This window comes from Lampris incognitus, chromosome 1, assembly GCF_029633865.1.
Source record: "Lampris incognitus isolate fLamInc1 chromosome 1, fLamInc1.hap2, whole genome shotgun sequence".
NCBI classification, from domain to species: domain Eukaryota; kingdom Metazoa; phylum Chordata; class Actinopteri; order Lampriformes; family Lampridae; genus Lampris; species Lampris incognitus.
Genome location: NC_079211.1, coordinates 139,587,185 through 139,601,290, shown reverse-complemented (window position 1 = coordinate 139,601,290; position 14,106 = coordinate 139,587,185). Strand labels below are relative to the sequence as shown.

Sequence of the window (14,106 nt, the reverse complement as noted above, 5' to 3'; positions counted from 1 at the left end):
GGGTGTAAAGGATCCTTTGTGAGTGGTAGAAGTTAATCACTTGAGCGGCACACGCCGGTCTAGTTGTTCACTGGCTCCCCTGGGGGGGGCCCCCACCCTAGAACACCTCCCTAATGCACACACACACACACACACACACACACACACATATATCTGAATTTACATGTCAGTTATAATGCAAAGCTGGGTTCCCGCTGAATAGAGAAGCTGGAAGACCCACCCCCCCATCCATATAACATTGAGCAGACCCTTCTGGCTGGTGTGACAGTGTCAGGATTTCCTTTTTACTTGCTGTTCGTTGGCTTGCGGCTGTTCGGGGGAAACACAATCTCAGACACGCAGAGACCCTAGAGATGGATGGTTAGTTTGACCAGGCAGTAAGTAAAAAATCTATTGTTTTTTTTTTTTTATCACTACAGCCTCACACTGGGGGAGAGTATCCGGGCGCGGGAGTGAAGTGGAGGTTTAGACTCCCGAGGCAAACGTGCACGCGGGCTGGGAGGGAAGCAGTCGGGGGATTGTTTACACACGTGGTGCTGCTATACTTTGTATTTATACGGCGCTAATTTGAGCATGTCATGTGCTATTATTCAACGTTTTCAGCAGCTGCTCGAGGTGCAGATTGTATTCTATGTTTCATCCCTCCATAAAAGCTTTGTTATGGTTTGATATTTTGTCAAGACGGCGCTGGACCACTTCCAGGTAGCTGTCTGCACACTGCCTTTCAAGATTATACAGCTTCTTGCAAAATAAGATTAGTTGTTATTCACCTTGCCCTGATCACAAATTCACCATAAATAGATAAACATTCGCATGTGCCATCTATCTTTTTATTCCATTCTGAATGGCTGGCATAGAGCCACCGCCCAAACTTTCCCTTGATTCCCAGTTTTACGTGTGTGTCTCTTTCTTTTGCATGTACGGTCAGTCTCCATAAGTCCCTATTAGTCCTTGTAGCTCTCGTTATGATTCTGGTCACGGAACATCCATTGTATTCATGTTTTATTCCTTTAATTCTACTTTCCCCGGGTGGTGAAAAGCAAAAGTCCCCTTCAACACCCCCGTCATCATTCAACACCTACCGCCTCGTGCACGCTATTCAAACTTCCCTGAACAATGAAACTGACAGTTGAGTGTGTCCTCCAAATACGACCGTGCAAACAATTATTAACTATGGCTTATCCCCAAGCAAAGTGTAACCTGCTACTACACTGCAACTATCATGGCAGCTTGCTGGGTCCATGTCTTTATGTGTGCTCAATAATTTAGGTAGGAACATGTTTGGTCCATGCTTTTGTTGTTTGTCAGTACAAATAACCTAAAGGCTCAAGGTTTTTATTATAATTGCGCAAGTCTTGGCGGCATGATGGCGCAGTGGTTAGTGCGGTGACCTCACAGCAAGAAGGTCCTGGGTTTGAGCCCCGGGGCTGTCCAACCTTGGGGGTCATCCTCAGTGCGGAGTTTGCATGTTCTCCCCGTGTCTGCGTGGGTTTCCTCCCACGGCCCTTCCTATTTTTGCTCCCTGTTAAAGGGGTTTTTCTAGAGAGTTGTTCCTTATCCGATGAGAGGGTCTAAGGACAGGATGTTGTGTTGCTGTAAAGCCCAGAGGCAAATTTGTAATTTGTGATACTGGACTATACAAATAAAATTGACTTGACTTGACCTGACATAGTCCAAAGACATGTGGGTCAGGTGAATCGCCCGTACTAAATTGTCCCTAGGTGTGAATGTGTTGGGCCTGTAATGGGACTGGCGGCATGTCCAGGATGTCTCCCCAGCTGCCGCCCAATGACTGCTGGGATAGGCTCCAGCATCCTCGCGACCCGAATTCGGTTAAGCGGCTTGGATAATGGATGGAATAACCTAAAGGCTGACAACCAGGTGGTAAGGGGAACACACCGGCTTGATCAGCTAATTTGTAGCTCTCTGCTTCTGAACTAAATACTGGAGAGACCTTTCCCCTGTGGATGAGAGATCATGACCAGCAACATCTGGGGCCCAGTTCCCCGTAAAGTAGAGGCGGCACCGGTGGAACGAGGAGTGGATCGGTATCTGTAACCCTTAACAGCACTGTGAATAAACGCCGTTAGGGTTTGTAAGGCAGAACGTTAAAAATGAAAGGCAAATGTGTCTTACTATAATCTATACCAGGATGTGCCTTAGTGTGTTTAGCTCACTCAAAATCTTGTAGTGACACCATTTGGTCATTACAGTAGATTCGAGACTTTAATCTTGGTGTGTCGTTGAACTGCTGAAGAAAAAAAAAACATGCTACATGTATTACACTGTGATATTGAGGTTACAGTGTAGTATGCCAGGTGTTGAGTGAAGTAGCCTAATTACCAGTTTGTTTAGAGGAAGGGCACCCAAGGGTTATTTGTCAAGATCAACGGCTGAGCCATAAATCTAGCTGCACAAAGCCAGGCAGAGTGCCAAGGTAGTTCTTCTACCATGTTTGCTTTGTAAATGTGAACACATCTGTTGACTGCAAGTTTGAACTTAAATACAGTAGGTAACAATGCAGTTAAACAATACAAACAAAGCAGAAATGCAAGCACCCTACTGCTAGGCCATAATCAAAAACGTCATGTATAACAAAAGAATAATAGTGCCGGGCGACTTTGACAAAAACCTGTTTTTCTCAAGGACGGAGATTGCAAGCATTTTGAAACACTGCTGCGGTCGATGCAACTTCACTACAACAACATTTCCTGTATTTCCCCCCCTTTTTTCTCCCCAGTTGAATTTGGCCAATTACCCCACTCTTCCGAGCCGTCCCGGTCGCTGCTCCACCCCCTCTGCCGATCCAGGGAGGGCTGCAGACTACCACATGCCTCCTCCGATACATGTGGAGTTGCCAGCCGCTTCTTTTCACCTGACAGTGAGGAGTTTTGCCAGGGGGACGCAGCGCATGGGAGGATCACGCCATTCCCCCCAGTTCCCCCTCCCTCCCAAACAGGCGCCCCGATCAACCAGAGGAGGTGCTAGTGCAACAACCAGGACACATACCCACATCCAGCTTCCCACCCGCAGACGCAACCAATTGTGTCTGTAGGGATGCCCAACCAAGCTGGAGGTAACACAGGGATTCAAAATGGTGATCCCCATGTTGGTAGGCAACAGAATAGAACGCCACACCACCCAGATGCTCATTCCCTGTATTTTGCTTGTGTTTTTTTATTGTCTTGCAGATGAAGCCATTGACAGTTCCTCTCCAGGGTCATGACTAGTGTCCTCCCTTCATCTTGGTATAAACTGACCACCCAGACTCCAGTCCCGACCTGTCCTCACCTATGTCTGCAGGACCATGGGTAGTGTCAGCAGCCTTATCAGCGGCCACAGCCTCAGCAACAAGCACTGCCGGGCATCTGAACACAGGCCAAAAAAAGGAACAAGTCATCACAGGAAGACAGGAGGCCGCAGCCTGGATGGGCTACTGGTATGTGGCTTTACTCAGGGGTCTTCATCCTCCAGTCATCCCCCCAAGAGCATCTCCCATTCCCAGTCTGGACGAAGCGAGGATTTCTTTTACATCAAGGTATAAATGGCTCTCAAGGCAAGCAGGGAGAAGATGAGTCAAAACCATATTTTTTGCACGGGATACAACTTGTGTATCATTTAGGATTTTAAAATATGGCAGCAAAAACATTGAAAATATCTAAATGAAAAAAGCACTCAGTTAATGAGATGTGTTTCCTGCTTTCTACAAGGTGAGCCATAAACCCAGGTCCATCTGTCACAGACTAGTACCGATGGAGGACCATACACAAGGAGGGAACAGTGATGTGGAACCAGATGGACGACTGCCACCCAAACTACTGCCCATGCCAGGGAAAATGGCAGAAAGGGTAAGCAAACCGCCCAATACAAAATTAAATTTGCCTAGTTGCACAAAATACATCGATGGCAATGCATTGAGGAGGGACACACTACTTTTTTGTATTTAACTACGTGCCTTGTTGTATCATTATAAAAGTTTTACATAGAATGCTGCTTTCTCACATACTATACTTAATTACTGCTATGTGTATAAGTGAAGCCAATAACAGGTCATATTACATAATGAAAGGTCACATTGATAAACGCAGTGGTAAAGTTCGACATTAAAGTTGCACAGTGGATTCTTCAATAGGTAGCCGCCATTCCACAAAACCTACACTGACCTTCAAAAATTAATAATCATCCCCTCCCAGACTGGTGTCCTAAGAATGCCTTGATCTTCTCAGAGGAGTAATTTCTGTGCCAGAGATGCAAACACCAAGTCTATTCAATAGGGCCTTATGCCCCTGGAGAGAGGGTGGTGGTGGGGTAGAGGGATACAGAGAGAGACAAAGCACGAGGCAAACAGAGGGGACAACGCTGGCAGTGAGAGTGAGAAGAGAGCGAGAGAGAGATTGTGAAAGGAAAACAGGTAATGGCATCCTACCTCTGGTCATGAAGTCAGTGAGAAGGAATGCTGACTTCACAGGCTTTACCTCATACTCCAGCAGCAACTCATATTATTAATATCACAGAGTGAGGCTATTCATCTTCCCTCAGACAGCACATTCTGGAAAGATGTTACATACATAGGGGAGGAGAGGAGGACAGAAAGGAAAGGAGGTGTGGTGATGTTCCAAGACAGCACAGATGGGACACATGGAGTATAAGTTCATCTTCGAAATGAGTTTTCTGCCTTATGACAGACTAGTGGATTTTACTTCCAGTTGCTGCTGTGTAGCTTTTAATAGAGTCTGCCTGTAGAAAGGTTCTGTACGCTTCACTGTTTCCATAGCTGATACTCATGGACATTCTCAGAACAAAGGCTTTATTCTTTTCATTTGCGTCAGACCCCAGCATGCAACAATACTAATCTCTGTGAAGACCAGTAGTTCTGACTTACATGTCTGAGACTTTTCTTTGTTCTTTGTAACCTAATTTGATGATCCTGTTGAAGATTACAGCGGTATCTGTTTATTGCCAAGCTATTAGCACGCCCAAAAAAATGGGGAAAAAAATTACAAACTTATTATTTTATCATTTCGGTTTATTAGACCACTGCTGAGAAATCACTGAACCATTCAACTGCCTTCAAGCCAGTGACTCCTCAAAGTACAAGTTCTGCAGACAACACCCTTGGCTTAGACCATTTTCTCAGTCCGCCAGAGAAAACAAAGAGCCCGGACACCCACGGTCACAAGCAAGACACCTTCTCAGGTTTTGCAAATTGATTGGTCAATTTTGTTATTATATGCCTGTGATATTGATATTTGCACATTAAAACATCATCACTTGGAGTGATTAGACAATATTTCAGATGAATACGATTTTGACGGACAATTCTCCATTACTCCTAGGGACTTTCTCTGACTCTGGGCACAACTCCATGTCTAGTTTGCCCACCCACAGCACCAGTGGCAGCCTAAGTGCTTTCACAGGCCCTGTCACTCACATTGTGGGCAGCTCAGCTCCAGCAAATGGCCTCAGCCCAGGACAACCACCCAATTTTCCTCCATGGGCCAGCGGGAATGGCATTAACCCCTGCTCTAGCTACAAGGTTTCTGCAAATGATGGAGGGTTAACATTTGAGGCTAATGGGGATTCTGGCTCCCTACCCTCTGCAGACCAGCCGAGCCCACTCTCTGAAACAGGGGGTGGGGTACGCTCCCCTATCACTACAGACGAGCTGCTAATCGAGCGCTTGGAACAAAGACTGCTGGAAAGAGAATGCGAACTGCAAGAGCTCCAGGTACCAAACTTTCAACAAACAGCTTGCAATTCTATGGTAGATGAGTGCTTTTGATCATCCACTATAATGAAAACAGTCTTCCTTTACTAGGCATTCATCCTTGTTATTCTACAGGTGAGCTTTGAGGAGAAAGAGGCAGACACGTGCCAACTGTTTGAGAACAGGCAAAGATACTGTGCTGAGGAGATGGAGGGGCTGAAGCAGCGCTGCTCCACTAAACTACGACAGGTCTCCCAGAGGGCCGCTAGAACACAGCAAGCACTTCAGCTGCAAGTCAATAAACTCCAGGTCGGCTCACCTTCTCATCTCCCCTCTTATCTTTTCTTCACCTCTCCGCCCCTCTACTTCGTCTCCTTCTTATACCTCCTCCCTTCCCTCCTTAGAAGGACAGCAAGCATACAATCCGTATTGTAAACACCATATTGTTTTTTTAGATGCAAAGCTCCTCATGGACCTGACCTCTAGCTCACTCACAAACTGACATTTAGTCTCATGTTTAACTGCATGCATCATCTCTATAGATTTGGGGGTTGTGACCCTCTCCAAAAATGCTAGTGAGTAAATGCATCTAAAAATATATGCTGTTGTAAGATGTTCATGAGTTCGCTTTTTTTTTTTAATCAACATCATAATCCTCACTGGGAAGAAAATTGGCAAAATACATTTTTCTGCCCCGCCAATATTATTCTGTCTCTGTCTTCACTTCTTCTCATATTCTATCACTTGATATTGCCCATGCAGTTTCATTCAAGGTAGGACTTCACCGAAACACCATCGACAGAGATGCAAATAAGACGTGCTCTATCACCTTTAATGTGCTCAAACAAATCAATCTTTTTGATAAGTGTTTCTGATGTGTCAGCTTACTTTTCTGGGTTGTTGGTTGGCTAAATAATGATTCAGACGAGCCCATTTTTGCTCTGTTGAACCAGAATCTCATTGAATCTCGTTCAAGCCATATCGTTTTGTTCACAACAAAGACAACACAACAGATATGCTTTGCACTGATGGCACAGTGTGTCTTTGTTATACAACTATACTCTATGTAAATGTTTATACTTAGTAAAACAAATCCTTTTTTCTTTTTTTTTCCAATGTGAGCGAAAAACAATAGCACCTGTGTAGCTATCCCAACCTTCACACAGAATAAAATGTAAAATGATCTGCTGCACAGGAAGAAAAGGACAGCCTTCAGGTAACTATCTCCAAGTTGACTCAGGAGAAAGATCTCGTCGAAATCAGACTGAGGGCCTATGAGACACAGAGTACACGGCTAACTCCCACACTGGAGGAGAGCCAATGGGAGGTGAGTTGGGAGTTTGTGTTGTGCGTGGGTGTTTGGGTTGTGTGTGTGATCGCCAATGTATTTGAAACCTCTCTGTACATCAAAATTTCAAGAAATGCTACATAACATACAATTTCACAGTATTTCACTTTCATCATTGTTTCTGTCCAAGTGTAGGTGTGCCAGAAGACAGGGGAGATATTCTTGCTAAAGCAGCAGTTGAGAGACTGCCAAGCAGACATCAGCCACAAGCTGAATGAGATTGTCAGCCTTAAGGCATCCCTGAAAGAAATCGCTGCAAAGATGGAGGCACTGGAGAAACAGAACAAAGAACACGAGGACAAGATCCACTCTCGCACAGTCGAGGTTGAGGTTGGTGTTTTTGCCTATTTCACAGCAATTCAGTGCAGCTGACAGATCAAATGAGGAAATATACAGTGCAATGCCAACATGTTGCCTGTGTTATGAAAGCATTATTGTGAAAGGTAGCCTTCCTACCTTAAAGTGCTTTTACTGTTTTTTTACTGACCCACAGAATCTGTTAGCTAGCACTTGTGTGACCATAACCTTTTGAGTAATAAACATGTCATTGGCATTTTACAATCCACACCTTACAACCTCCTCTTTCACAATCCGTTTGCACATTTGCATGATGCCTCCGCCATATTGAAAGGCATTCCAAACCCTTCTGAGGGGAGGTGGCCAATAAAACCCTCCATTAGTGAGAGTACATTAGGGCTGCAACTTGTTCCATTAATCATTTATGGCCCTTTTCCACTGCATGGTACCGGCTCGATTCGACTCGATTTTTTTTTGGTTTTCCATTAGGCAAACGTTGGGGATAGTACCTGGTACTGTTTTTGGCACCACCTCCATCGAGGTTCCAAATGAGCTGAGCCGATACTAAAAGCTGACGTGAAAACACTGCAGACCACTGATTGGTTAGAGACAATCATCACTAGGAGTCATTATAATACTCAATTATAATAATATTAATAACTATAATAATTTTAATATTATATTATAATTTTATATATATATAATATAGCGTTTTTTTCCGAAACCGTCAATGGTGTTTTCAGTGCTTCACTAATGAGGAGCGGAATATCAACACGGAGCTGATGAGTGCGAGACGTACAAAACAGGCCTGTACTGCAATGTATCAAAATCGTTTTTCCTGTATCCATGTTGATATATATAGATAGATAGATAGATAGATAGATAGATAGATAGATAGATAGATAGATAGATAGATAGATAGATAGAGATATATAGATATCAGGGTGTCTCCCTGCCTCCCACCCAGTGACTGCTAGGATAGGCTCCAGCATCTCCGTGATACTGACAGCAGGCTAAGCGGTTTGGATAATAGATGATTGGATAATTATTATAATAATTATATTATTATTATTATTATTATTATTATCACTGTGTTGTCATTGCTTTGCATGGGACATCCTGCCCAAACCGGTCAATTTTAAACAGCCAAGCTACTGAAGCAGCAGCATTTTATTTCATTTTTTCCTGCCCTAACATCACTCGATTAAACGCCAACCCCAACGCCAAAAACACGCCGCGGTTGACGGAGCAGGAGGTGCGGACGTTCTTCTGTTTGGTTGCCAACAAAAGGATCGAGCAAGGCGTAACGAGGTCTACCACGAAGTCTCTGAAGCAGGGGTCCCCAACTGTACTGGCCTCACAGAATGCCTTATTCCATTACCCAGCAAGATCAACACCTCCACATAACGTATCTCGCACACCGGGGGTGACGTCGAGAGCTTTATTATGAAAATGGCGTGAAACTGAAATACAAATACATGTACCAGTAAGTAGAAGGAAATATGAATCTCACAAATACGTTACGGAATAAATGTAGCATGTAGCTAGGCTAGCGGTAGCATATATGGCAACTACGAGGTAAACTGTTATGTACGGAATCAACAGAAACGCGCTGTCTAATACAACTTCACTCATTTCACAGGTAAATGTACTTTAACTTAGATCAACATTCATTCGTGTTTTTATTTTACTTTTACTTACAGAGAACGCGTTCAAAAGCTACCGAGAAGGAGGATCATAACTAACGAACTGATCTCTTATTCCCAGGATGCTGTCTGTTACACGAGTGTCAGACGGTATCAAAATAAAAGTCTCTGGCTAGACAATTAAAACTCAGAACTGGCAGGGCCAGAACGCCGATATTCTGAGGGACCGAGGGAGGGGAGGGGGTGGGTTAATAACGACCGGAATATAGATTAGGTTTATAGGTCAATAGTATCATAGCATTTAAAGTAACGTTTGGATATTAAACACACAAGCGCATATTTTTCTCGCATTAACACAACATACAACAACATTGTAACTCACCAGTTTCGTCAGTTCTCCATGAAACTGTGGTAGCCGACAGAAGAACCTTTGCCACCTTGTTAGCTGCAGCTTCCCCCGACAGTTCACGGCACATGTCCTTGGCAGCAGGCAGAATCAATTCTTCGCCGATAGTGAAAGGCTTCTTAGCCTTAGCAACACGACTAGCCACTAAGTAGCCTTAGCAATACACGCTATTAAGTAGCATTAGCAATACGACTAGCCACTAAGTAGCCTTAGCAATACACGCTATTAAGTAGCATTAGCAACACGACTAGCCACTAAGTAGCCTTAGCAATACACGCTATTAAGTAGCATTAGCAATACGACTAGCCACTAAGTAGCATTAGCAATACAACTAGTACTTCCTATTGAAGGAAGCTTTCTTTTCTTTTCTTTTTCTTTTTTTGCTGTCTCGGCCTCTGCTTTATCGTCGTCATTAGACCTCTTATCTCCCCCTAACTCTTCCGAAGAAACTCTCAAGCGACGTTTGTTTGGTTTTACCGGTACTCGTGGTAGCTAACTAGCTGCTAGTAGCGAGTGGACCGAGTGCGTCTCTGAGTTATGAAGTTAGTAACCATTGGTCTGCCGAATGCCACGTGATGCGTGATAAAATTGCGTCACTGTACACACGTTTCAAGTATCCATTTCAAATTAAAAGCCCTCTAGCGGTACACGGTCCACATGGCCGGACCGGGCTTTTATTTGAATATTGTATATCATATTGTTTCCTTGCGGCCCGGTAGCAAGTGCTGTGCGGCCCGGTGCCGTTCCGTGGCCCGGTGGTTGGGGACCCCTGCTCTAAACTGTGTGTCGTGCTGAAGGTAGATGATGTCACGGCACTTTCACGCAGCATCGCTATGACGACCAGCTACACTGAGGGAGTACTCTCTGTAGTGGCAAACGAAATCCAGAAAAGTAGCTGGTACCAAAAGCGAGTAGAGTCGAGTCGAGTCAAGCCGGTACCATGCAGTGGACACGGGCCATCAGTCTGTTAAAAGTCAAAAACACTGAAGAACGCCTATCTCGGGTTTCCAGAGTCCAGCGTGATGTCTTAAAACTGTTTACTCAGTACTCAGTTTGACCAACAGCTAAAAAAAACAACCCTCAAGTATGCATTTCATAATGACGCAAATCAGAGGAAGGCAAGCCAATCTTAGCATTCATGAAACTGCAACAAACAAGTGCCTGGTATTCTTACTGGATGGATAACTCAAACAATAAATCGACGCCAAAATTGTAATCGATTAATCGACTAATTGTTTCAGCGCGGGTGTACGTCGAGGCTGACTTACAAAATGCAACTCCACCTTTAAGGGAGTAGAAGGCTGAGAAATGGAGGAGGCATTGTATAAGTGCAGGTTACACTTTTTACTGTGACCTTTGGGATGTGTGCATATGATATATGACATATCCAATGGGGGGGAAATGTGCAACTGATTTGACAGTGCACGGTTGTTATAGTGCTATGGTGAGTCAAGTTCAGGACAAAAAACAAGGCAATTGAACGAAAAAAGAAATGCTGCAAAAGATGACTGGGAGTGAGTAGTGGTTATTATGATAATGACCTAATTGGTTGTTTTATTAGCACATTTAAAAGAAGGTCTCGTTCAAGCCGTTTGTACGTTCTGTCTTTGCAAAGTGTGCCTATATCATCACACTGAGTCAACTTCGGCCAACTCCAAAACTCAAGAAACTGTCAGTTGTCTGGACATTAAATCAAATAAAGACCGCAGTTGGTCAATTTGCTTAGTTATAATGGTGATGGACAGGTTGATGAGCGAGATCAGGCAGGAGTCTCCATGGACTATGATGTTTGCGGATGACATTGATTTGTAGCGAGAGTAGGGAGCAAGTTGAGGAGAGCCTGGAGAGTGGAGGTATGCACTGGAGAGAAGAGGAATGAAAGTCAGAAGGAGCAAGACGGAATACATGTGTGAACAAGAGGGAGGACAGCAGAATGGTGAGGACGCAAGGAGTAGAGGTGACAAAGGCGTAGAGTTTAAATACTTGGGGTCAACTGTTCAAAATAACGGGGAGTGCAGAAGAGAGGTGAAGAAGAGAGTGCAGACAGGGTGGAGTGGGTGGAAAAGAGTGTCAGGCATGATTTGCGACAGAAGGGTACCAGCAAGAGTTAAAGGGAAGGTTTACAAGATGGTTGTGAGGCCAGCTATGTTATATGGTTTGGAGAGAGTGGCACTGACCAAAAGACAGGAGGCAGAGCTGGAGGTGGCAGAGCTGAAGATATTAAGATTTTCACTGGGAGTGATGAAGAAGGACAGGATTAGGAATGAGTATATTAGAGGGACAGCTCAGTTTGGACGGTTTGAAGACAAAGCAAGAGAGGCAAGATTGAGATGGTTTGGACATGTGTGGAGGAGAGATGCTGGGTATATTGGGAGAAGGATGCTGAATATGGAGCTGCCAGGGAAGAGGAAAAGAGGAAGGACAAAAAGGAGGTTTATGGATGTGGTGAGGGAGGACATGCAGGTAGCTGGCGTGATAGAGGATGATGCAGAGGACAGGAAGAGATGGAAACTGATGATCCGCTGTGGCGCCCCCTAATGGGAGCAGCCGGAAGTACTAGCAGATGCAGTAGTAATATTAAGGCTCAGGTGTGAATGACAAGACACTCCTGTTCTTCCATGATTCCCATGCCTGGCTAATTTACTGGCCTTCCCACGGATTGCAGGAGTACAACTATCACAAAATAATTGAACATTTCTAAAATGTACACAAGCACAATTGCAATTTAAAAAAATATCAAGTTGTGGCTCTCAGTCATTTCTTACACTTTATATGGTTGCCTTTCAAGGTGTTCATACACCGAAAGACTGAGCGATAGCAGAGCAAAGTGTCTACCGGGAGCCTTTGTGGGGTTGCATCCTGCTTCCGGTGAATGTAGTGGTGAGGGGGCTCCATAGTTACCAGTTGTATTTATATACTTCCCATTAACTGTAAGGGCACTCAGCACCTGTGAGTATCATTTAACGTGGAGTGACACTTGACGGTGAAGTGTGTAGGGAGTGGTTTGGGGAAGGCCCCTAAATTAAATTTTGGTCAAATTTGAGCCTCTGACATCGATTGCTGACAGCGGTGTGACTATTTCTCTCTTTTAGGTTTGCCAAAACGAACTCCAGCGTAAGAAGAATGAGGCTGACTTGCTGAGAGAGAAAGTGGGCAAACTGGAGACAGATATCCAGGGGATGAAGCAGGATCTCGCCATGGCCAAAGAGCAGAGACATCAGCAGAGCTTGAAACTTGAGGCTCAAGCTCTGGCTCAGGCCCAGGCACTGGAAGGACTAAACCAGAGGACATGCACCGCTACCCAGGGCCTGGGTGAGGGGGACATGGGACATGCCTCCATAGAGTACTTCCAGAGAGAGGTAGAGAGACTGAAAGGACAGCTGAAGGAGGAGAAGGAGGCTCAAGAGAGGCTGTCCAGCAGCTTTGAGAAGGAGAGGCAGACATGGAATAAGGAGAAGGACAGAGTAATAAAATACCAGAAGCAGCTCCAGATCAACTACCTGCAGATGCACAAGAAGAACCAGGACCTCGAGAGGATCCTAAAGGAACTGACCACTGAACTGGAGAGCCGCACGGAGCTTGACGTGGACATTACCTACAGCTCAGGGTTACAAACATACGACGATGTTATTGCCACTGAGATTTGAAGGGCCTGGGGATGGAATGGGCCACGCACTCACACAAATTTTGTCGTGATATCGGTACTGGACTGTTTTATTACCACATATAAGGACACTTACACTTCACAGGCATATATACTTGTGTCATTTTCTCTGCTACTGTAGTTGTAAGGTTAGAAGAAATATTTAACAACATCTGCAAAATCTGATGTCTCATTATATTGACTCGGCCTCCAGGTCACAAGTTATTTAAAACAAAACAAAAAGGTGAACTAGCAGTTTGCACTAACCCTCATATAATTTCAAAAGTAAATAGTGGGTTATCTAGTGGTCATTAAAGAATGTTTTCCAGCTCAAGGACCAGTAGCTTTCACAGAGAAACTCGTCAAGTCAGTTATGTGTCATTATCTAAAACACAGACGACTAGCTGTACACAGAATCAGGGCAGACGGCGTATGATTTATCTTTTCCATGATTAATGCATGATGACGTCACATGACAAGCATGGCATTTAAGCTTCTTCACATTTTTACCCCCATCCGGCATGAGCAATGACAGCGCCCCGTTAACGTTAATGCCCCAGCATGAGATTCGGCTATGCCGCCGGAGATGATATCTCCTACTTCCATTTCAAAGCTCTAAGTCGGAGACTGCTATATATTCCTGTTACGTTTCTGTATATTCACAAACACACACACTTCTCAGAGTCTGACTCCTTTAAGAGAAGACAAGCTCTTTAAGTTTCATGACTCATCATAATGTAAAGTACGTATTTTTACCCCTTATCATAAATAAACATTTACAGACACACACCGCTCACGATGAAACAGTTTAACTATCACAGAGCATAAGCACTTATTCAATTAACTCAAGAATGGGGGAAAAAACCAAGTCATTAGTGGAGGTGATGGTGTGTTGACATGGATTAACTGATTTAACTGGGCGATGGCTGGGAGTATCAGTTAAAAATAAAGCATCAATTAAAAAGGTTTACATTATGTGGAAAAAAAACCTCAGGTACTCTAAAACCTGGCTTGATTATTTTAATATCCAGTATGTCGGCTCTTTCAACATTTCCGAGG

The 14,106-nt window shown here is 44.3% G+C and overlaps 1 protein-coding gene across 1 annotated transcript; it reads left to right on the top strand.

The window, feature by feature from the left end:
- The first annotated feature begins 317 nt into the window (after positions 1-317).
- Positions 318-13,250, top strand: lzts1 (leucine zipper, putative tumor suppressor 1). The gene is made up of 9 exons (XM_056294003.1): positions 318-377; positions 3,192-3,538; positions 3,711-3,848; positions 5,034-5,196; positions 5,337-5,728; positions 5,843-6,016; positions 6,903-7,034; positions 7,191-7,385; positions 12,497-13,250. Exons 2-9 carry the CDS (start codon positions 3,308-3,310, stop codon positions 13,049-13,051), a joined length of 1,980 nt encoding a protein of 659 aa, XP_056149978.1. The 5' UTR covers positions 318-377; positions 3,192-3,307; the 3' UTR covers positions 13,052-13,250.
- The last annotated feature ends 856 nt before the right edge of the window (positions 13,251-14,106 follow it).

Bases quoted from the DNA above. Each gene is read 5' to 3' on its own strand.
- lzts1 (XM_056294003.1), top strand. From the start codon at position 3,308: ATGGGTAGTGTCAGCAGCCTTATCAGCGGCCACAGCCTCAGCAACAAG. The intron at 5,197-5,336 runs GTTTTGCAAATT...CATTACTCCTAG, and splicing joins CAAGCAAGACACCTTCTCAG to GGACTTTCTCTGACTCTGGG. The intron at 7,035-7,190 runs GTGAGTTGGGAG...GTCCAAGTGTAG, and splicing joins TGGAGGAGAGCCAATGGGAG to GTGTGCCAGAAGACAGGGGA.